The sequence below is a fragment of the Colletotrichum abscissum genome (genome assembly GCF_030869225.1).
Source record: "Colletotrichum abscissum strain IMI 504890 chromosome Unknown Scaffold_61.1, whole genome shotgun sequence".
Lineage (NCBI taxonomy): Eukaryota > Fungi > Ascomycota > Sordariomycetes > Glomerellales > Glomerellaceae > Colletotrichum > Colletotrichum abscissum.
Genome location: NW_026850505.1, coordinates 132,056 through 153,254, shown reverse-complemented (window position 1 = coordinate 153,254; position 21,199 = coordinate 132,056). Strand labels below are relative to the sequence as shown.

Genomic DNA, 21,199 nt, shown 5'->3' with positions numbered 1-21,199 from the left:
AATCAGAGCAAGACAAGTCTGAGCTATACATCATTCATTAATCCTAGCCGCCTCTCCATTCGCACCGTTTTGCCACCAGATCATCTTTCTGTCTCCAAAGCTCTGATAAGTTACAGTCCCACATGATTCCCGACTAATCCTCCCAAGTCCTGACAGAGTACCAGTCACTATCATTGGCGACCTCGTCACAGGCTACGCTTAGATAGCAGGAGGAGGAGCCTGCTGGTTAGTGGCAGGAGGAGGAGGAGGGGGTCTCTGGTTGGGGTCGACAGCCCGAGCGCCGTTGGGCTTGGGAGGAGGAGGGGTGTTGTCATTAGCCGGGGGAGGAGGAGGAGCCTGAGCCTGCTGGTTCGGGTTCACGGCCCTAGCGGCGTTGTTAGGCTTGGGAGGAGGAGCCTGCTGGTTCTCCGCGGGAGGAGGAGGGGGCGCCTGCGCATTGGGGTTGACGGCTCTGGCGTTATTCGGCTTAGGAGGAGGAGGGGTGTTGTTGTCCTTGGGCGGAGGAGGAGGAGCGGCCTGAGGGTTGACCGCTCTGCGGTTGTTGGGCTTGGGAGGAGGCTGCTCGTTGTTGGCCGGGGGAGGGGGAGGCTGTTGGTTGGGGTTGATTGCTCTCGCTCCGTTGGGCTTGGGGGGAGGAGGAGTGTTGTCGTTGGCGGGAGGAGGAGGAGGAGCCTGGGCCTGTTGGTTGGGGTTCACCGCCCGGCGGTTGTTGGGCTTAGGAGGAGGGGGAGTGTTGTCGTTGGCGGGAGGGGGAGGGGGCTGCTGGTTCGGGTTGATAGCTCTGGCACCGTTGGGCTTAGGAGGGGGAGGCGTGTTGTCCTTGGGAGGAGGGGGAGGAGCAGCCTGAGGGTTCACGGCTCTGCGGTTGTTGGGCTTGGGAGGAGGAGGCTGGTTGTTGTTCGCCGGAGGAGGGGGAGGCTGCTGGTTGGGGGCCACGGCTCTGGCGAAGTTACCGTTGCCGGCGTTGTTGCCGTTGTTGGCGGTGTTTGCGTTGTTTCCAGCCGCATTGCCGTTGGCACCCGCAGCTCCGTTGTTCACATTGTTCGCATTGCCGTTGTTGGCATTATTGGCGTTGCCGGCGTTGTTGCCGGCGTTGTTGCCAGCAGCTCCGGCGTTGTTGGCGTTGTTCCCAGCGTTCGCACCATTTCCGTTGTTTGCGTTGTTGGGGTTGGCATTATTAGGGTTGTTGTTGGTATTGGTAGGACGGGGAGGAGGGGGCTGCTGGTTGTTGTTGCCGGCGTTGTTGTTATTGTTGTTGTTGCCAGCATTGCCAGTGTTGCCGGTGTTGCCTCCGGCTCCGGCTCCATTGCCGGCACCTCCCCCGTTACCACCTCCAATGGCACCAGCACCGCCCTGAGGAGCGGGAGCTAGAAAAAAGAGAGTTAGTCACTGACTCTATACGATGTCCGTGAGAGTACTTACCAGTCAAGGCATTACCCGTGAGAAGGGCAATAGCGAGAACGGTGAGAGTGGTGTAACGCATTTTGACTAGGTATTGGAGACTTGGTCAAGAAAGTCAAGTAATGACAGTATAGAGGTGAGAGAGAGAGTTGGGTATCGTCGAAAGAATCGAAGAAGTGAAGAATCAAGAGGAAATAGTGAATATGACTAAAGTTAGATGTGCACAGCACGGGAGAAAGTTGAAGAGTTAGAAAGGATGTTGAGGTAGAGTTAAGAAACTGTTGATGAGAATGATGAGAAAAAAGAACCTGATTTCCTCGAGATCGAGTGAGTCTTTATAGCCAAATGAATCCTCAAGACTTGTCACCATTGGCAAGCAACATGAAGACTTTCAGCTCCACTGATCCCATCATCCAGCTCGTCTCATGTTGCCATTCAGCTGACGTTTCCCCCCAGGGCCGTGTTTGCCGATGTCTAGAACGCAGCGTCGAAGCATAGCCCGGCATGTCGAACACTTGACGGGCTGTGGACATCGCGACATCACCAACCCAGCATCTTGCAACATCGGGAGTTTAGATGGCATGTCGTCGTCCGCCGAACCTCAAACGAGCACTGACGTTGCCTGCAAAGGCGTGTGAAGGCCTGCGATGGGAGGATGAACCCAGCCTCCAATCGAACGATTACGAAGCTTGAATTAGGTAAAAAAGTCATCAGAAAGGAGACTAGTCCGACGTCTAACGCGAATAAACGATTCGGCAGAGCCCCAGAGGCCCCCGGGAATGTGGCTCTGAGCCTCAATTCTCTATTGAGGCTTGGCTCCCTCTTGCCGTTGCGGTCCTGCCGGGAAGCCTTGTGGGGAGAGGGAGCGGGAGCTTGTTTTCGGGACCCCATCCGGTTCGGAGAAAAAGAGTGACAATAGTGGGAAAAGTCTTGAAAGGGGTTCAAACAAGGAGTCGCATCACGGAAAGCTGGGGGTTTCTGAGCTCTGACGTTGCCATGTAGATTCGCAATCCTCTTTGGGCCTTTGCGGTCCCCGCATTTTCGTGTTTCGACTGATGCTGTGACATGCCTACCCGGGGGGGCAGGGGGGGGAAGCCGCACCGATTGATTGCGCGGCCCGATCTACAACGTGATGTGGGAGACGACCCCGGCGTCGATGGCTAAATGCGGAAACTTTTGGGATTTCTAGAAGCTCCTTTTTTCTTCAGATCTCTCCAAGAGCTGGTGAGGCTGAAAAAACTTGTAACGTGAGCGCATTGAACGAGACTCGGTTCTTCAAACATTCTGGATCTTTTTCGTCATCTTACTTGGAAAATCATAGGTGGCTGGGCTGCACACACCGCCTCACCAGTGGAAGGGTCCGAGTGCAAGAGGTATGAGAGCAACATATGATGTCCAGCGACAATATCACCGTCAATTATGATCATCGCGACTTACAAGAGCCTCCCGAGGCTACGTATGCCCATGAAAGCCGCTAGGTTCGGGCATGCCGAGCCGACGATGGTTGCCTCAGATGGCGCAGATGTGTAAGGGTAACGATGGAGGAACACGTGATGGTCAAGTTTGTAAGAATACGGCATTTCACTGCTCAGATGTAGCGCAAGACGTGCCATATTACTAACAAATCCATGCGACGTGGCTCCGTGTGGCAGCCAGCTTCTCACATACAGCTTTCAAGTTCTGAAGGCGAAGGATGTTCAAGTTTCATACGCATTCATATCGCTGTGATGGTTGACTGAGATGTTTGCGATGGTAGAGACAAGAGTGGGAATAAAGAACCTCTAGAATTGGTCATATCCCGAGAAACAACATCAAGATTAAAAGCCGTCGACGAGCTAGTGAATAAGCTTGTCAAGCTTTGACGAGTGGGCATCCGAGCCTACTTGCCTTGTTGGAAAACCTAACAATCAATAGAGCGGGGCCCGCCGCGTCACTTAAATTGCGGCTCGTCAAATCATTCTACGCATACGTCAACTACCTTGCCAAGCCTCAAGTTGTAATTTCCAATCCGTATCGGAACAATACATAAGGAAACAGGAATGGAGAGCCGACATTTCCCGTCTTTGATGTCCTGGATTTTACAATGCAATTCGGCATGTAAGACAACCTCCGATAGAAATATCATGTTTCAATGGAGACTTTTCAATGAAGAATGGTTGTGATATGAACCATGGGGTAAGTGACTCTCTCCGGCTTCATTTGGCTAAAATGATTAACACGCACGGGATTGTGCCTTTAAGGAAGATTGTACAATATGATACACATAGGGCGAGGATATTCTGCCAGCAGCTCCTGCTATCCCGCCCCTAAGTGTGGCTGCGGCAGGCCCTACCTCCGAGCCCGGAGGCCAGCTGCCCATACCCACCTACTTACCTACCCACCTACCTACCTACCTACCTACCTACCTACTTATAACTACTACTTCGTTAACCTCGCCGTTACTACCGCTACCGCTATTACTAATTAAAACTATTCTTAACGTTAATATATTATAAAAAGAGAATAATTACGAAGTTAATAATCTTTTTATTTATTAATATATAGCTAATTACGATAATTACGGCTACGTAGAGTACGACTACTTATTTTATAATTAGCGATTTTTTACCCTATTTAATATTAAAATAGTACTTAATAAGGCTATTTATAAAACTAGTTTTATAGTCCGAATTATTTAATATAAGCCCTTTATTAAAGTACTAATTATTATCATTTATTATTATAGTTATAGCCTATATTATAATTAAAAATAATAATACTTTATAAAGTTAACTTACCTAAATAAGCGTCGTAAATCCTTAATTTTATTTATAAACTATTATTAATAAATCGTTATTAGCTTTTTAAGTAATAATTAGCTCTTTTATCCCGTTATTAGCGATTTTTATAACTATTATAACTACCTATTTAGTAATACTAATACTTTTATATATTATTATTATATACTACTACGTAATAAAAAGGACTAAATTGTTAATTAATAAAATAAGGGTATTCGACCTATTTAAATCCTTTTAAGCTTATAGTTAGAAAGTAGCGATTATAGTAGTATCGTCGCCCGTAATATACTTAATATATTAACTATTTATTATTATAATAAATTAAGTAATAAGACCCTTATTAAGTAATTATTTAATTAATTACGTAATTTAATAAAGTACTAATACCGTTTTTAACGTAATAACGCAGGTTATATTACAAATTTATTTATTATATTTATTACTACGATTTTCCTATTTTAATAATACTTAGATATTTTATTAATAAATTCTATATATAAAACTAACCGATTTAATATACTATTATTTAATATTTATAAAGTAACTAACGATAGTTATATTTTTTAAGTTATAAGCTACTTTTTATTTAGTAAAAAAGAAGCTAATTATTATTAGGTTATTAACTAGCTATTAGTATTACTCTAAGCTTATAAAATTCCCTTTTTATAAGTTACGTATACGGATTATAAGATTATTCTATTTAATACCCTTAATAATAATACTTAATTTAAAATAGTACTATACGTATTTTATTATTAATATATTAACTTTAATATATTAGCCCAGACCCGGTATTACTTTAGCTTAATTACGAGGGACGAGATTAGTATAGTTATATATAACCTTTATTTTTAGTAATTCTTTATAAATTAGGATAATCTCCTCTATAACTAATTAATAACTATATACTACGATTAATTATTTAAATTTTAAATTACTAAGTACCCTATAATAATAATTAATTATATTATTAATACTTAACTTAAGCCGCAGTATAAAAAACTCGTACTTATTTAGGTTAACTAAATTAAGTACTTTAGTTACCTAATTACGTTAATTATTAAATCTTTATATATGAATATTAAAATACGAGTTTATTATTATATAGACGATTTTAAAGCCGTATTTAATAAATTAGTTATTTTTTAAGTAGGTTAAGCGGTTATAATTAGCGCTTATTAAACCCGTTATTAAGCTAAAATATTAAGTACTATTACGGGGTTATTTTAAAAAAAAGTACGTTTATATATATATTATAATACCCTTAAATAACTTTTATATAGTGGTTTTTTTTCCGGCTTTATAAGTATAAAAGATCGACCTTAACGGGATTACGCTTTTAAAAGAAATTATATAATATAATATACTTTTTAACTATATAATATATATAATATACTCTAAGTACGTACTTAACGTAATATAATAATTTTGATACGAAAACTGCTATATAATTTAGAATAAGTAAGCTGCCCTATAATAGCGCCGGCTAGAAAGGTTAATAATAAAAGTTAGTTATAAAGGTCGGAAGTAGCCCTTAATTATAAAGGTTTTAAACTTTAATAGTAATGTAGAGGTTTTTAGAAAAAGGGCTAAAAGGGCTAATATTTAGCTATTTTTCGTACTAAAGCTCGTAAAAATTCTTTTTATTCTTATTACTTTTAATATTACTTAAAGCTATTCTTTATTTAAACTAAATAAATTTATTAAATAACTTATTAAACGAACTTATTAAACGAACTTATTAATATATAAACTATTACTTATTAAGAACTTACTTTATTAAAAATACCCTTTAATAAGTCCCCCCCTCTAGGGCTTAATAAATTCTTAGGCCCCCTCGACGCTTTAGTTATCGTAGTTAATATAAGTATATTTAAAAAGTAGCGTAGTACTTTTTAATAATATAAAATCTAGCTAAGTAATAATATAAATATTATAAATAGCTAGGCTAATACGGATATTAAAATCCGATATATTAATATTAATTTAGAAATTATACTTTATAAAGTTAGAAATCTTTTTAATACGGGTTATATTATAAACGTAAGGGAATATATAAAGGGCCCCTTAACTTTTAATAAGAAGGAGTATATAATACGGGATTTAGCTACTTATATAAGCTAGTACTAAGAGGTCTTATATATATTAGAGTAGGTATAGCTCGCTTTTTAGATAGTTAGAAGTAAGAAAAGGTTAGGAGCTATTAATAAAAAGAAGATAACGGTCGAGTTAGTTAATTACTATTTTAATTAGTAGTTAGGTATAGAGCGTAATATACTTAGTTTTCTTTAATACGTAATATATAGTACGGCCCCGGCGGATTGCTTTATTAGAAGGAAATAACTTTTATAAAAACTTAGTATACTAAATAAATAGCTAAATTTAAGTTTATTAAAAAAGCTATTAAAAAAGTATATATACTATTTAATTCGAACTATTTATAAGTTATTTTATTACTACGTCCTTTAGTAATAAATTAAAAATAGTATTTTAATATTACTAAAAAAGATCTATTTATACTAGTTTTAATAATACTTAGAGCCTATTATTAGTAATAATACTTTTATCCCCTTATTTAATCCCCTATAAGTCCGAGATAAGGGTTATTTATAGGGCTCTATAACGGGTATTATAATAATTATAATAGGTAAGTTAAAAAAGCTAATTATTAATTAAAGTATTTTTTTTAAATAAGAGCTTTTTATGTTTAAGTATAAGGAAGTTACTAAATATATAAAAGTAGTACTTATATTAGTACTATTATTATTAATAATACTTTTAGTACTAAATAGGGCTACTTCTATTTAATAAGGCCTTAAGATTATATATAATTTTAATATATACGAGCCTAATATAAAGATATAATAGAAATACTAGCGGGCTATTATTAACGAGGTAATTAATATAGTTAACGGTAATACGATTAATTTTATAAAAGCTCCTCGGTTATTAACGTTTATAAAGTTATAATCCTAATTAACTAATAATTTTATATAATTAAACGTATTATAAAATCTAGTTAATAAGGATTACGTTTATAATATTAATTTTATAATAAAAAGCGAGATAAATAAACTTATTAATAAGTACGAGGCTAAAATAGAGTACGAGGCTAAAGTAAAAGAAGTTATTAAATTATAAACTATAAGCTATATAGAATAATTAATAATTAATTAAGTAATTAATTAGGTAGTTAATTAAGTAGTTAATTAGGTAGTTAATTAAGTAATTAATTAGGTAGTTAATTAAGTAGTTAATTAAGTAGTTAATTAGGCTACTTCGTTAATTACGTCGAATTAGGCTAATTCGTTAATTACCGTACTTTTTATTAAAATAATTCAATTAATTATAAGTTAATTAACGGTCTCTAATTAGTCTAATCTATTTAAATACTAATTACGTAGAGCTTAGCTTACGTATATACCCGAGACCGGCGGTTATATAGCGGCCGTAGCTATACTTAGTGGCAGAATAGCGGGAGCTGCTAGCAGGATATCCTCGCCCTATATATAATACTACTGAGAGGTTCCTAGCGCTTTATTCTAAACTCGCGCTCGATAGAACATGGTGCTCTCAATCAGAGTGTACTCGATTCTGTACGGTATTTTGGGCAAATCATCTACTAACAAGGCGACGCCAGCTGGGAACGTCGGTCTGAAAGATTATCAAGGAAAACGACGAGTGTCAAAACTGTTGGTCAGTAAGTTGAGAGCAACCTGAACCCCTAAGAAGCCAAGAGGAATAATTTGAGAGATGCGTTTCGTGAAGTCAAGAAGTTGACTTCATTGTGACATCAGTTTGGCAGAATTTCGTAAATGATGTACAGGCTCTAAGCAGGTTTGCCTATTACGACTTACTTTCTTTAAAATTTACTCAAATTATCTAAACCAATGACTTTCAAGTCCCTGAGAAAGTGAAATTTCCTTACTCTAGAAGATAAATGAATATAACGTAAAATAACCGATCTTTATACATGAAAAACTACTAAATTGAATTGCGATTGATTTAATATTGAAAAGCCTTTCTTGTTTTGAAGCCCTCAAACGTACTTCTCAGGAGTTCTTGCCGCTTATTGCTATGCTCCTTCCTTTCTAATAATTATAGTTTTTTTTTTACTTATCCTATCTTGGTTTCATTTCCACTAAGCTTACTCATACTTCTCAAGCACGAGCTGGGATTCGCCTTCGATATTGAACAAGCAAGAAACAATTACCTCAAGCACGAAGAGGCGGCTGAAGTAAACCCAATTTGAAGGAGTTTGGGAAATACCCATGAGTAGGCAGCCTTGAGTGATTTGGGTAACATAGATGATATAACACTACCATGAGATGAAAATGGCTACAGTCGTCGGCATCATCGGCAACACATCACAAATCCGCCCAGAGCGTACGGATAAGATAATGAGGGAGAATACTCGCGACTTTTTCCATTAAAAGTCAAGGAGACTATAGCCTTCATTCTTCATCTCGACATCCAATTCGTTATCGAAGAAACTTACTACTCGTTGGTCAGCAGACGGCGTTCCCGATAATCACAACTGCAACACGCCCAAACGCAGAGTTACCCAGGCATTCAAGGTCATGTCATCAATAAACCTCTTCGGTATATCTGCTTCAGTCATCCTCCTCCTCGACATCCGGCTGTTTAATAGCATACCCCTCCACAAACCCCTCCGGATCACATATCCTCTCGAGACTAATTCCATTCGCAGCAACCCACTCCCACACAATCGCCTTATTAACCTTCACCCTCGGTACATCAGGTCGCGGCCCAGCATCCGCGTCCTCCATCTCGACATCCTCATCCTCCTCATCCTCTTCTTCCACCGCCTCCTCGTCAGCATCGCCCTCCCCAGCTATTTTCTTCACCTTCTTCTTCTTCGCCGGCGGCTTCCCAGGCCCCAGTCCAGCCTCCACAACAACACCCATCTCCCGTAACGTCGCAAGACAATCATCCAACGCGATCCACGTCGCCCGGCTGCAGTCCTCGAGGTCAACCAACAACGCCGGATCCGCGTCAGCTGCTACTCGACCATTACTCGGACACCCCAACACCCACCTCGCGATCTCCCCACCCCAAAACCGCTTATACCCCTTCCTCCCTAGTTCCGAAATAGGTTTCTCCGGCCCGCCCAGCACGCCTTCGCGCCGTGAGATCTCGTACGACACGCCCATGAGCAGTGCGCCGAGCCCCTTTTTCTGCCAGGGCGGGAATACGAGGATGCAGGCTAGGTTGTTGTTGTCCCACGACATTTTCTCTTTTGAGAAGAAGCCGACAATGTGTGGACGTGGTGGTGGTGACGGGGGCGGTTGTGGCGGCTGCGCTGATGCTGTCGCTGTTGCCGTCGAGTCTTGGTGGGAGGAAGGGTGTGGTTTGGGGGCCGGGGGTGTGTAGACTAGGAGGAAGTAGTTGAAGCCGCGGACGTCGAAGAAGACGGACTTGTTGTCGAGGAAGAGTTTTGCGAATAGGGAAAGATTCTGGCAGAAGAGCTGGCGTGAATTGTGTTAGTCAAAATGTGTCTCACTCGCAGAAGTCTTCTCTCACTATGAGAAAAACAGAAAAGGGACCAAGGTCGGGTACTCACCACATCCTGCTCGCCATCAACTTCCCATACACTCCACTCCCCCTCATCAGTAACATACTCTTCGGTATATTTCGGCGCAACATTCGTCTTCTTCCCCGTCGTCCGCGCAATCTCCTTGCGCACCAGCCTCCGACCCCGTGGGTGCCGGTAGATCTTCCGTCCCGGCACTACCCCGTTGCGCTCGCACATGCGGACGTGGCCCCACCACGCCACGAGCTCCTTGGAGTACTTGAAGCACATGGGACACACGTATAACCTGTCGAGCATGGGCGCGTCGCCGCCCTTTCGGTGCTGGTTCTTGGCGCCGCCGTTGCTGTTGCTGCTGTTGTTTGCGCTGGCAGCGTCGTGTGTAAGGGGGTTTTTGCTCCCGCCGCCGCCCGTTTTTGCACCCGCGGCCTCGCCGAGGACTTCTTTGCCGTAGTAGGATGGGTACCACGCCCGGAAACAGATGTTGCCGAGCATCACCTTGTCGATGTTTCGATCGGTCCGTGGGGCGGACTTGTCTGCTGTCCTCTGGGGAGGGACAGGTGGTGGAGGCGGGGCCGCCGCCGCTGGCGGCTTGGAGGGTGTTGATGTCGACGTCGGGTGTACGGGCACAGGGACGGCGGTAACGGTAGCAGGAATGGTGTGGTGATAGGAAGGTCGCGTCGTCGTCGTCGTCGTTGTTGTAGTTGTCGTCGAGGAGATTGGCCGGAAGTGCTGCGTTATGGGCGGCTGGCTTGTGGGAGGGCTCGGACGGACGAGGCTGCCTCCGGTGCGATTGCGGTGAGCTTGTGTCTGGGGTGCTTGGTACGTGATCTTTGGCGCGACGAGCGTCACGGGCCTGACGTTTTCTTTTGCGTCTTTGAATGCCATTTTGGGCGACGATGAGTCGTTTGCGTTTGCGCTCTCACGTCGTTGACGGGTTACGCGGGGTTCCTGTGGTGTTGGTGTTGCGGGTTGACCGACCGCTCGTGGTATAGATAACTGCTGCTGCTGCTGTGGTAGATGTGATGCTGATGACGATATTGGCGGTATCGGTATCGGTATGGGCGTCTCGGAGATCTTGGATGCGGGGTACGGCTTAGAATTAGAAGGACGACGTCCACTGATACGCTTGTCTTCGGCGGCACCGGCGGCGGCAGTGGAGGGGTGCAAGGGTTGCGGGTGCGATGCGGTGGCGGAGGTCGGGATCGGAGGGGGCAGAATCGGAGTTTGACGCGTTGCGCGACGCGTCGTCGTCGGATCGGCGGTTGTTGCGCCGGCGGCGGCGGCGGCGACGGCAGCGGCAGCCGGGATGGGAGGTTCGGGCTCGTCGTGGGGTCGCTTGCGCTTCGCCGGCGCCATGCTCAGGGGAGAGCGAGGCGAGGATCGTGTGGTGAACGATGATGTTACGCAGCGACTCACGAGGTACGCGGTGAGAGTTCCGGAGCGCGCGAATGGAATCAATTAAACTTTGGGGCCTCGTGGGCGGGAGTGACCTTGCAGGGGTTGAGGATCGAGAGACTTGCGTAAGAGAGAGAGAGATTCAGATCGGTCGGTGGATTGAATGGGTCCTACGACCGTCGAACTGAGACAATTTCGTGCGAATCTTCAGTGTGGGAGCATGGGAAAAGCTGTCTCACATGGTCAAGAGCGATGGGTTGAGTCACGAGCTTGGAGGCGCGCTGCGATGGGAATGTGCTGGGCGCAATTCGTGTTTCAATTGGCGATCTGTTGTTGGTTCAGGTCGATTGCGACCGAGTGCGACCGAGACTTCTGCGTCCTTTCCGTTTGGAAGCAATGACGTTGGAGCTTACATAATATGAGCTGGTCCGTCAACATTATCTTGTCGTTATCGTTATCGGGAGATAGGTAGTTACCCCAAGCCATCATTGGAGGGGAAGCCACACAGCCCTCGCTACATGCATGCGCAACAAAATTTCCGCCAGAAAAAACAAAACAAAATCCCCCGAACAAAGTAAGAACACACGAGATCAACCCACGCAAAAGAAAACGAAATACCGTCAAAATATGAGGTCCATCCAGGATTCGAACCTGGGCCTACGGAAGGTTCTGAGAATCAGAATCCGACGTCCTAACCAACTAGACTAATAGACCTGATACGGTTTATTGACTGTTGGTGGAGGAGCGGCTTCTGGCGCTGATAATCCGAAGCTCCGAGTGGAGTCCTGACGCCGATGGCAACCCTCTCGTCGCCTCCGTCACGAGGCCCTCAATCCATTGATGGCTATCTTCCGGCCCAGTCTGACTGAGAGCCTCAACCCTCAGAGAGACCTCGCTGGAGGTTCTAGTTGGAGAGACCTCAGTGTTTGCGTGTCGCGCAGAACGGACCTTTGGCGTTCATGACTCGGTCCAGCGTGTCGTCGTTGCTGTCCCAGTCTTTGACGAGGAGTTGCTGTTTTCGCCGAGCAAAGCCAGCGTCACGGTTACGATACACGGAGTCAATTTTGCGCACGTCGTTCTTGTCACTGGTCATCCACCGCAGCTCCTCATCGAGGAACCTCGTATAAGTCATGTCAGTACCGAATCTGGCCTTGACGTTAGCTTCGAGGTGGGCATCAACCGCCTTCTCAAGGGCCTTGTCGTCCTTCGTTGGCGCCGATATCGAGTGGAGCTCTGGCATTGTCGAATCCGCCGACGGGTTGAATGTAGGCTCTTTGCGATGCGGTTCGGGAAGAATGGAGTCAGCGCTGTAGTACAGCAAGGAGCTGTTCAAGACAGCGGCGTCGATCCTTCGCAACTCTGGCGGTGTGATCGGGCAGTGGCCGAGGTTCAGGTACTCGAGAGTCTGATTTGTCGACAACAGCTCGCAGAGAACTGGAGCAGAGGCATTTTGGATGTAATTCCATGCCTGGCCGAGGTCGAGGGTCGCATATGCCTGGCCTATATCCAACATGCGCATACCGGGATGCGACGTGACAGCCCGGAAGATGCCAATGGCGCCTTCAGTAGTCAGACCGGCAGATTGGAGTGACAGCCGCTGGAGTTTGGTGGCCTGGCGGATTCCGGAAGCGAGCACCTGCGCGCCTTCATCGCCCAGTGGGTTGCATGACAGGTAGAGCGAGGCGATTCCGCAGGCAGGGGAGGATAAGAAAGCGGCGATGGCAGAAGCGGCCTTAGTCGATATGCCGTTTCCGTTGAGGTATATATTTCGCAGGGGTAGTTTCTTACGGCCGGGAACCGCAGAGGAAAAAGTTGTCAGACGTTGGAAGAGCTCTGCGATGCCCGCATCACCCAGCTCAGTCTGGTCGAGGTCCAGAGTGCGGAGGTTTTTGGTCTCGGTGATGAGCCGGAATACATCTGCAGCGGCTACGGGACCTAGCGGGTTTCGTTTCAGCCAGATGTTCGTCACTGCGTCTGAGTCTACCAAGGCATCGACAAGGACCCTGAAGCTGGTGGCGTCGATGCAATTGCCTGCCAAGTACCAAGTATCCATGCGTTCGGGGAACTCGCGGACGAAGCGCGCGATCTCCTGAGCCCCAACCGGGCCAATGATGTTGTTACCCAACAGGAAGTGTCGTACGAAGGGGTTCGGCCGTAAGCTGTCCATCAGGCTGCCAATGTGGTCTGGACCAACGACCATTTTACACAGATCCATGCGACCGTCTTGGTAGACGACACCTTTGCGAAACTCTGCTCCTTTGACACCATAGAAGGGTTCGCCTTTGCCGCCATCGAGATGTGTGCTTAAGCTGCCGGAAGCCTCGTCAAGCTCGTGAGTGCCGCCACGCTCAAGGTGGTTGAAGAACGGCGCCAGGTCGGCGGCGTCGGCAACGGAAACGGGCATCGGGATGGCTTTAGTGCCAGCGAGGGACACGGGGAATTTGGACGGGTCCCACGGGCCCTGGGCAAGGATGCGGGACGCCCACACAGGCGCATGCACGCCCGGGGCAGCCCCGCCGGTCAAGCCGCGGAAGCTGTGGCCGTTCCGTTTGGTGGCGGCAAAGATGTCGTGTTTCCGCTGCAGGGCAACCCATGCACGCAACTTGACCCTCGCCGCGTCGTACCGAATGACGGGTGACACAGCATTATCGTGGGTGGCGGGATACAACAGCGTTGCAACGGCTTCGGCGAGGCGAGATCGCGCAGATTTCCGGCGCGGGAGACTGAACAGCTCGTCTGGCAGGCGAATTCCGTCCATGGGCAGTGAAAGAATCTCATCGGCCGTGTACGCTTTGGCGTGATCAAAGTCTGGCATTTTAGCATCGAGAAGATTGAAAGCCTCTCGGCAAAGAGCGGCGAGGCGAATTGCTTCTGCCAAGTCATCTGGAGCAGCATTGCTGCCATCAACCGTGTTGTTGGTAGGCACGGTTGGGGTTAAGGCATAGGGCTGGCGGTGGCCATAATCACCCGATATTGAATTGGCCAATGTAAGCTGGAGTGTTGCGGCGGAAGCCATTTTCGTGTCAGGGATTGGAGGTGCGGACATATGTTGGTAGTGTCTGATGGTCAAAGTATTGATGTTACTGTGTGTGCGTTGATAGTATAATCCGGACGAGGTAAGAAACTCAGCATGAAGCAGACATGACACTTATATGTTGAGCATCATGATTCCCAGGTGAACGAAGTGACTGGACCATTTGTCGACTCTTCGTGGTGAGTACCTCGAGGCGTGTAGTTGAGGGCATCTTCGATTTGCTTCTCTGCACGGCCATAGTCCGAGTCGATTTACGCTTAGTCTGGGGCCGTTGAATAGGGCTATGGCTTCGCCAAGGGTAGAGCTTCTAGGCAGCAAGTGCGAAAATGGATTGACGAATCAGAGGCGCGGATGGTAGCTAGGAATGGCATCTGTCATGGTTGTATGTGCTCCGTACTGAATGTCAATGTCGTTGCAAGGGCGTAGTTGACGAGAGTTTGACATGTAGATGTCGAATCTTATTGACACGAGGTGACCGAAAGTAGTCACTACATCAGACGACGCAGGCAAGGCAGACAACAGGCAGGAACTGGAGATGGAAGCCACTGGTTCGTTCCGTCTGTTGTGCTCCGTACACGAGGTACGTATACTGCACCTCCTGCTCTTCCCACGTTTCGCAAACGGCAGGCAGAGATGACTGCATGACATGGGTGGCTGGTGAGCTGATGACATGATATGACTTGTGGCTGGACCTGTGGCTTGCGATATTGCAAACTCCACCAGCCACACATCACGAATCACACCTCCACCATCACCACTCAACCTCCACTTCTCACCACCAACTCACGACGCTTCTTGGCTTCGATGCAGCACCAACCCACCCACACCTCTTCTCTTCCCCCCTCTCCCCCTTCACAAGCACCATATCGGCACCTCACTCACACCTCGGAGCTTTTCAGCTGCAGCGCAACATCAAACGTCTCTATCCCTTGCCCGTCACCTTGTCCCCCGGCCTTTCCAATGTTGCATCGCATGACGGCTCACATTCATTGCCCAGGCCTTGTCTCTCCGCCCGCAGTGCAGCCCTGTCTCGTTGCCATTTGCTTTCTGTCTGACTCTGTCACGGAGTCACAGCTGACCGCGAAGTCTAGGAATCCACCGCAATCAATCTGTGTAACACAGCGCAGACCACGTCAACAAACGCCCATCACGTCGCCCAAGGGCCAAACATTACGCAGTATGTGTGTGTGTGTGTGTGTGACAGCTACAACCGCAGCACACTGTCACCAGTCACCACACCCCATCCGACGTTCCCAGCTCTGCTATATAACCTGCTCCCTGCGGTTATTAATTTAGCACATTTGTGATTCGTCGGCTGCACCTGTGTCGACCTTGTCTCTCAAAGTCTCACATCGCTCGCGCTTGGACGAGACACTTTGCTTTTTCCACCTTGCTTCTTCGACGGCATACACACACACATGCCCACACTAGGTATTACTCTTTCTCTCACGCCATGTCACGATGTACCTATACAGCGGTGAGCAGACAGCGGGGCGCGCCGGTACTTTTCTCATCTTCGTCAACCGCCCGTAACCCATTCCAGCCGTTTTCGTGAATCTTCGGATGGCTTGGAGCAAGGAATCTCAAGTTTCTACCAACAGCGAACAAACTTCCGTGGGAGCAAACAATCCCGCTGACTGCAGCATGCTCTCGCCTTATCTTGCCTGTCCACCCCGTTGGCCAATCCTCTCATCTTCGCTTGGACTTGTCTCGTTTCGTTCTGCCCATGCGGCAGCGGACGAGGGCAAAGAGAAGTAAAAAATGATATATCGTGCAGTATCCCACGGCTGCAGCCCGCTCTCATGCGAGCAGCCGACCACTCACAGACCCTCGGGACCACTTTGCTTTTTGCCGTCATAAATTCTCTCCCTCGGGCATCGACGCATGCGATCAATCGGCAATGCCACAATTTCGGCCGGTTGACACGAGGCTCTGAATCGGCTAGCGACATGCGGGAGTGCGTATAGGACCTCTTGATTGGAGTCCACATTGCTTTTCTGCATAAGCAGAATGACGATCTCTTCGGGAGGCATGCAGGGAGGGGCAAGCCATCGAGGCTGTGGAAGACACTTACGCACGCTAAGAAAATAAGATGGTGGTGTGTCTCCCAAGTTCCCGGTCAGGCGGGGGTGCCTTTTTTTTTTGGCCTTTTTCTTTCCAACACCCTCGACAGCAGCACCAGCTGTATAGACGAGGTTAGCCCTACCAACAGCCCTCTGAAGTGTGTTGTGCGTTGGATGTGACGATGAAGAAGAAAACACTCTGCCCTTGGCATGTTGGCTGGAGAGGGATTGGCCCGCGCGGGGAGATGCAAGACAACCTGTCTCGGTGTGTGTGGTCGAGCTGGCTGACCGCTCCCCCTTTGGTCCGATCGTTTGGTTGCGTCCTAATGTTGCATTGCGGGTAGAAGTCTTTCCGTATATATGCTCCCGGCCTGCTGACGAGTGAGCGCCCTACGTTCACTCTTTTCTCGAGGTTCGAGGCTGCTGCGTTCCGAAAAGCAAGGCTTCTCTTCCACTTTCGTCTGATTTTCCCTACTCAGTTCACTATGTCATCCTTTCCAATGTTTGCTCCCATGCCACGCAGAAACGTAGATGGGCCAGTCTCCCACGCGAAGTGGCCGACAGTCGACGCCTTCCGCTCAACATCGACATCGTCACCATGGGATGTAGATGATTCCACGGCCCAGACCGTTAGCAAGCTTAACTGTGTCTTTGGTTTCCGGCCACCAAACGCCTACGCCAAGCAACCATCTCGAACATCCCCCGATGAAGTATCTAGATATTCTCCTGATATCCAACATCTTCGTCTAGATCAGACCCCCGAGCTACGGCAAGACACCCCTTCAGATGTGCGGACACGGACGTCTTCCTTTGGACCAGAGACGCCTCCTACCAAGTTCGACTCATATTTTGCACCAGAACCGGTCGTCCAGCCTCCAACACCGAGTCGGCCTGTCCATGCCCATCTACGCTCCCACTCGGATAGCTGCAGCGTTACAAGTCTCTGGCCAGAAAGCCAAGGCTCATATCGATACGGGGGTGAAGCAATTTCAGATCAAGGGATCGATACCAAGCAACATGGCTATCTTGGCGCAGCAGCATCTCGCTCGGGAGATAACTCTCACCCTCAACGGCAGTCTCGCGAGGCATCATCGCCTCACCAGAACTACACCGTCACCCTCACCCGCAACAACCGCGCCGTCACTCTCATCCTGCAGCAAGGCCGCCCTACAAAGCAAGGGCAAGCAACCATCACATGCTACCGCCAAACTTTCCTGGCTCTGGGAGGACCCTACGCCGAATTCTTCAAGGCATCCGAGGCCCTGGTTCTACTGCAGCACATGGTGAACGCATCATCAATGTCATTTGTGCCCTTTAGCAAACGGGAACGATCCGAGTTGATGCTCCGCATGCGAACTTCGCCAGACGCCATGATTCTCGGCGAGCCTTGCTCCAACGCACGCGCGTGGACGAGCTTCTTCTCCACGGAGCTCGGTGCTGGGAGGGCCTGGGAGGTGGGCACCGTCATCTTCCCCTGGAAGGTGCTCGAGAGGCTGATGAGCTCTCTCAATTCCGAGTTTGCGCGCAAGAGGAGAGTGCAGTCCCGCGCTGCCGCCGCGTTTAACAGACGAGAGGCGGAAGAGCACGCGGGACCAAGAGGAGGACGCGGAGGCGCGGCCTTTCAGCACAGCTACAGCCACTCATACGACTCCCGCCCCGTATCTCTGCACCTTGCCGGTGCAGAACATGGTAATTTCGAAGCAGCAGCAGCAGCAGGGGACCGCAGCTCCGTGGCATCCGGGTCGCCACCCCCTCGGACACCGACAGAGATTCTGCCGCCCAAGCTGCAACTCCTGCCGGAACAGCGCACCTCTCAGCTTCACCAGTCTCCTCCGCCCCCGCCTCCTCTGGCGTCCGTGACAGCCGCGCAAATCCGAACGCGCAGACGTCAGCACTCGGAGCCCGCCGTCCGACGCCTAAGCCTGACGCCGCCGCGCATCTCGCTACTCAAATCCAGCAACCTGCGTAGGCTGCACGCTTCCTCGACGCCCATGCGGCTCGAGTTTTACGACTCGATCCGGGCGTGGCCTGCTAGTTCGCACCGAGCGCGTGTGAGGCTGCCGCCGTGCTCCCGGTTCCTGGAGATGGTTGAGGACCAGGGGGCTGATTCTCATAACCCGATTGTGGTTTGAGGCCTCACTCTTGGGTCCGGCTTTTACTCTCCTGCATTACTACATGTTGCTTCTTCATGTGTTTTTCTCTTCATCATTCTTCTCTTTCATTCTTGTGTGTGTGGATTAAGTGGCCTGTAGATCACATGGGGCAGAGCACCTTGAACTGCGCGCAGCATTCCACCCCTCTGCACAGCTGCTGTTGGGTTCAAGACTTTTTAGACGGGGTTACTACCATATGTGTACACGGGAAACAAAAACGGGGAACTGAACGGGTTTATGAGAAATGGACTATGTGAAATGGAAAATGAAACGCATGATACAAAACAATTGTTAGAAATAGGGCAGGGTTCTTGGGGAAAGGCACTTTAGATAGAGAGAGACAAACAGGATCACGCGGTTTTTCGCTGGGCGAAACCGCCAACTCACGGCAGGATCCTGATGAGCGGGAAGAAAGAAGTGGTGTTACACTCATGAAGAACGAACGTCCTCGCGGATCTTGTTCCATGTACTACAAGTGGTCTGACGACTTAGGTCTAGGAAACACGGATATCTCACTATGCTAAGCATGTCTTGAACTTTTTTCGCTGGTCTCCTCCCTCTCTGTTCCCCTTTTTCTGCGAACAGCGGTGGTGAGTCACTTGGAATGTAGAAGGTTTTACGTCCGTAGCTGTGTGATGGGACACATCGCATCATAGCTCCGAGCTTAGCTGAGAGTTTACTTGGTCAGGAATGTACATCCCGCCGCTCACGTGCCAGATAGGACATGCGACTTGCTACGCGATCTGAGACCGTTTGACATACGGCCGGAGAATTTGGAGGTTGGAATGTATTCGTAGATTGGCAGCAGCGGTTCTAGAACTTGCGAGGTGCTCGGGTTAGAGTCTAGAGATCATCGGGCGGAAGTCTTTGGACAACTTCCCCAATATCAGTCACGGGATTAGAGCCTGTGAAATACAGCTGGACAAAACCCCCGACCTGACTCGTGAGATCGTGCCCAAAGCACCCTTCCACCCTCAAAGGTATTTCGCTTCGGTCTCTTGTAAATAGCACAATGTGGATAGCAACCGTGAAAGCAAAGCACGTTGTACTCCGTACAATGGCCTTCAACCCGTGGTCGCGATGCACTCCTCAGTATCCGCAGGTAGTCTTGAACGTTCTGCCCATCAAGTGCCCGAGGTTCTCTTGGCGCTGATGCTTCCCGGAGTTTAAGTGCGAACCACTCCGTCGGGCACAGAGGACCTTTCTTCTCCCGCCGCAGGGACCAGGATCATCGCAAATACACTCTTTCACCAACGGGTATAAATTAAAAAAGACCAATAAGGCTCTCAGCACAGGTGACACAGCGCGTTGACAACTTCCCAAACTTGAGACGAACGTCGACGGGGTTGTCCATGTTCACCCAATGCCGGGGAAGCCGCGCCGCGATCCACTTCTCGCAGGACTTCATCTTTTAGAGTTTCTGGTGATGGAGTTGTCTGTGTCTCCCCTCCGCCCCTTTTACCGGGTTATAGGATCATGATCATCCTGGCCATTTACTACGTAGATGCTGAGGGCCGCGCGCGCGTGGGGGCGCGATGAGATATAAGTCTCCGTCCCACCTCGTTCCCGCGGGGGGTGAGCATCGTGAGGTTCTCGCCAACTACCTCTACTCACCACAGTCACTCGTTCTACCTGCGGCATCTACTCAACTAAACGTAAATCAACCACGAATCTGCGATCGACGAAACACCGTCCATAACCGAATAACATCCTCCCCCGAAACGAGAAGCAATAATGGCCCGCTCAACCCTCGCGCTCCTCGCCGTGGCAGGCCTCGCATCGGCAGGCAGCATCCTGGCCCCGCGCCAGGATAACGAGACGAAGGCTGCGGTTGAAATCACGGCGCTGAATAAGAACGTCTCGGCGACGACGGGGTCGGGCGCTGTTAGTGCCGCGGGAACGCTGGTGCCGTTTGGCGGAATTGGGGTTGGTTGTGGGATTAATTGGGCTGAGGGGCAGTCTTTTGGGGGTGAGTTCTTGAACGGGATGAAGGAGGATGTCTGGCTTCCAAGCGTCTCCTGAGTTGAGAGTTCTGGGAGTGTTTGAGGAGATGAACTTGCAAATTGGATTGGATGTGGTTGTGAAAGGAGAGGATACGCAAGAAGGGGGGGTGGTTATGCTTTTGACCACTCAGCGGATGGAGAGGGGTGACTTGGAGGAATTCGAGGCGACGAGGTGCCTTTCTTTTATTGAAGAAGGATAACGAGCTGACGCATTTTGTGTTCACCAGGTGGTCTGCAATCCGGCTCTGAAGCCTTTGGTCTCGGCGGTGGCTTCACAATCACCAAGGACACGATGAACATTGGTCTGGGAATCGGCATCAACCCGATCAACTTCAACTCCAGGTAAGCAGAAACCAACTCAGACCGCTTCACCACGGGCTGGGTCATTACCACCCCGGGTTCCCCTTCATCCGCAACCTGGACCAGAATGCGGGAGGGTTGTGAAGTGGACAGCGAAAGGCCAACGCCCAAAGTTTTTCGTGTTTCTTCTCCCTGAAAAAGTTAGACGATGCTGATACATTGGTCTTTTCACAGTGTCAGCTACGAGGCGTCGACGAACGGCACCGTGAGCTTGGTGTTCACTTCGACCTCGGCGATTAAGTGCGAGGAGACGACTGTTGATGGGGTTAAGGGCGTCAAGTGTACGTCTACCTGAAATGTCTGGGCATCCGGTGGCTCCCGTATTTGTTACTTGCTTTGAGCGTGTTGAAAATCTAGATACATATCTGCTATCCACAACCCCCCATGCCGTGAGCAACTCTGTGAAGACGTGACCAGCCATAGCGAACTATGAACATGGCCCCGTGGTGTGAATTG

General features: G+C 48.4%; 6 protein-coding genes across 6 annotated transcripts; 3 read left to right on the top strand and 3 right to left on the bottom strand.

The window, feature by feature from the left end:
- Positions 1 to 198: 198 nt before the first annotated feature.
- CABS01_15057 (uncharacterized protein) lies at positions 199 to 1,483 on the bottom strand (the record flags this gene model as incomplete). Its single annotated transcript, XM_060548395.1, has 2 exons — positions 199 to 888; positions 1,391 to 1,483. The coding sequence occupies 2 exons, from the start codon at positions 1,481 to 1,483 to the stop codon at positions 199 to 201; spliced, it is 783 nt and encodes a 260-aa protein (XP_060392222.1).
- Positions 1,484 to 8,794: 7,311 nt separating this feature from the next.
- CABS01_15056 (MOZ/SAS family protein) lies at positions 8,795 to 11,091 on the bottom strand (the record flags this gene model as incomplete). Its single annotated transcript, XM_060548394.1, has 2 exons — positions 8,795 to 9,670; positions 9,766 to 11,091. 2 exons carry the CDS (start codon positions 11,089 to 11,091, stop codon positions 8,795 to 8,797), a joined length of 2,202 nt encoding a protein of 733 aa, XP_060392221.1.
- Positions 11,092 to 12,049: 958 nt separating this feature from the next.
- CABS01_15055 (leucine rich repeat protein) lies at positions 12,050 to 14,146 on the bottom strand (the record flags this gene model as incomplete). Its single annotated transcript, XM_060548393.1, has 1 exon — positions 12,050 to 14,146. The coding sequence occupies one exon, from the start codon at positions 14,144 to 14,146 to the stop codon at positions 12,050 to 12,052; it is 2,097 nt and encodes a 698-aa protein (XP_060392220.1).
- A 693-nt stretch (positions 14,147 to 14,839) lies between these two features.
- On the top strand, positions 14,840 to 15,460 carry CABS01_15054 (uncharacterized protein; the record flags this gene model as incomplete). The annotated part of the gene is made up of 1 exon (XM_060548392.1): positions 14,840 to 15,460. One exon carries the CDS (start codon positions 14,840 to 14,842, stop codon positions 15,458 to 15,460), a length of 621 nt encoding a protein of 206 aa, XP_060392219.1.
- A 1,252-nt stretch (positions 15,461 to 16,712) lies between these two features.
- CABS01_15053 (uncharacterized protein) lies at positions 16,713 to 18,359 on the top strand (the record flags this gene model as incomplete). The annotated part of the gene is made up of 1 exon (XM_060548391.1): positions 16,713 to 18,359. One exon carries the CDS (start codon positions 16,713 to 16,715, stop codon positions 18,357 to 18,359), a length of 1,647 nt encoding a protein of 548 aa, XP_060392218.1.
- A 1,755-nt stretch (positions 18,360 to 20,114) lies between these two features.
- Positions 20,115 to 21,038, top strand: CABS01_15052 (uncharacterized protein; the record flags this gene model as incomplete). Its single annotated transcript, XM_060548390.1, has 3 exons — positions 20,115 to 20,349; positions 20,611 to 20,725; positions 20,918 to 21,038. The coding sequence occupies 3 exons, from the start codon at positions 20,115 to 20,117 to the stop codon at positions 21,036 to 21,038; spliced, it is 471 nt and encodes a 156-aa protein (XP_060392217.1).
- Positions 21,039 to 21,199: the final 161 nt, after the last annotated feature.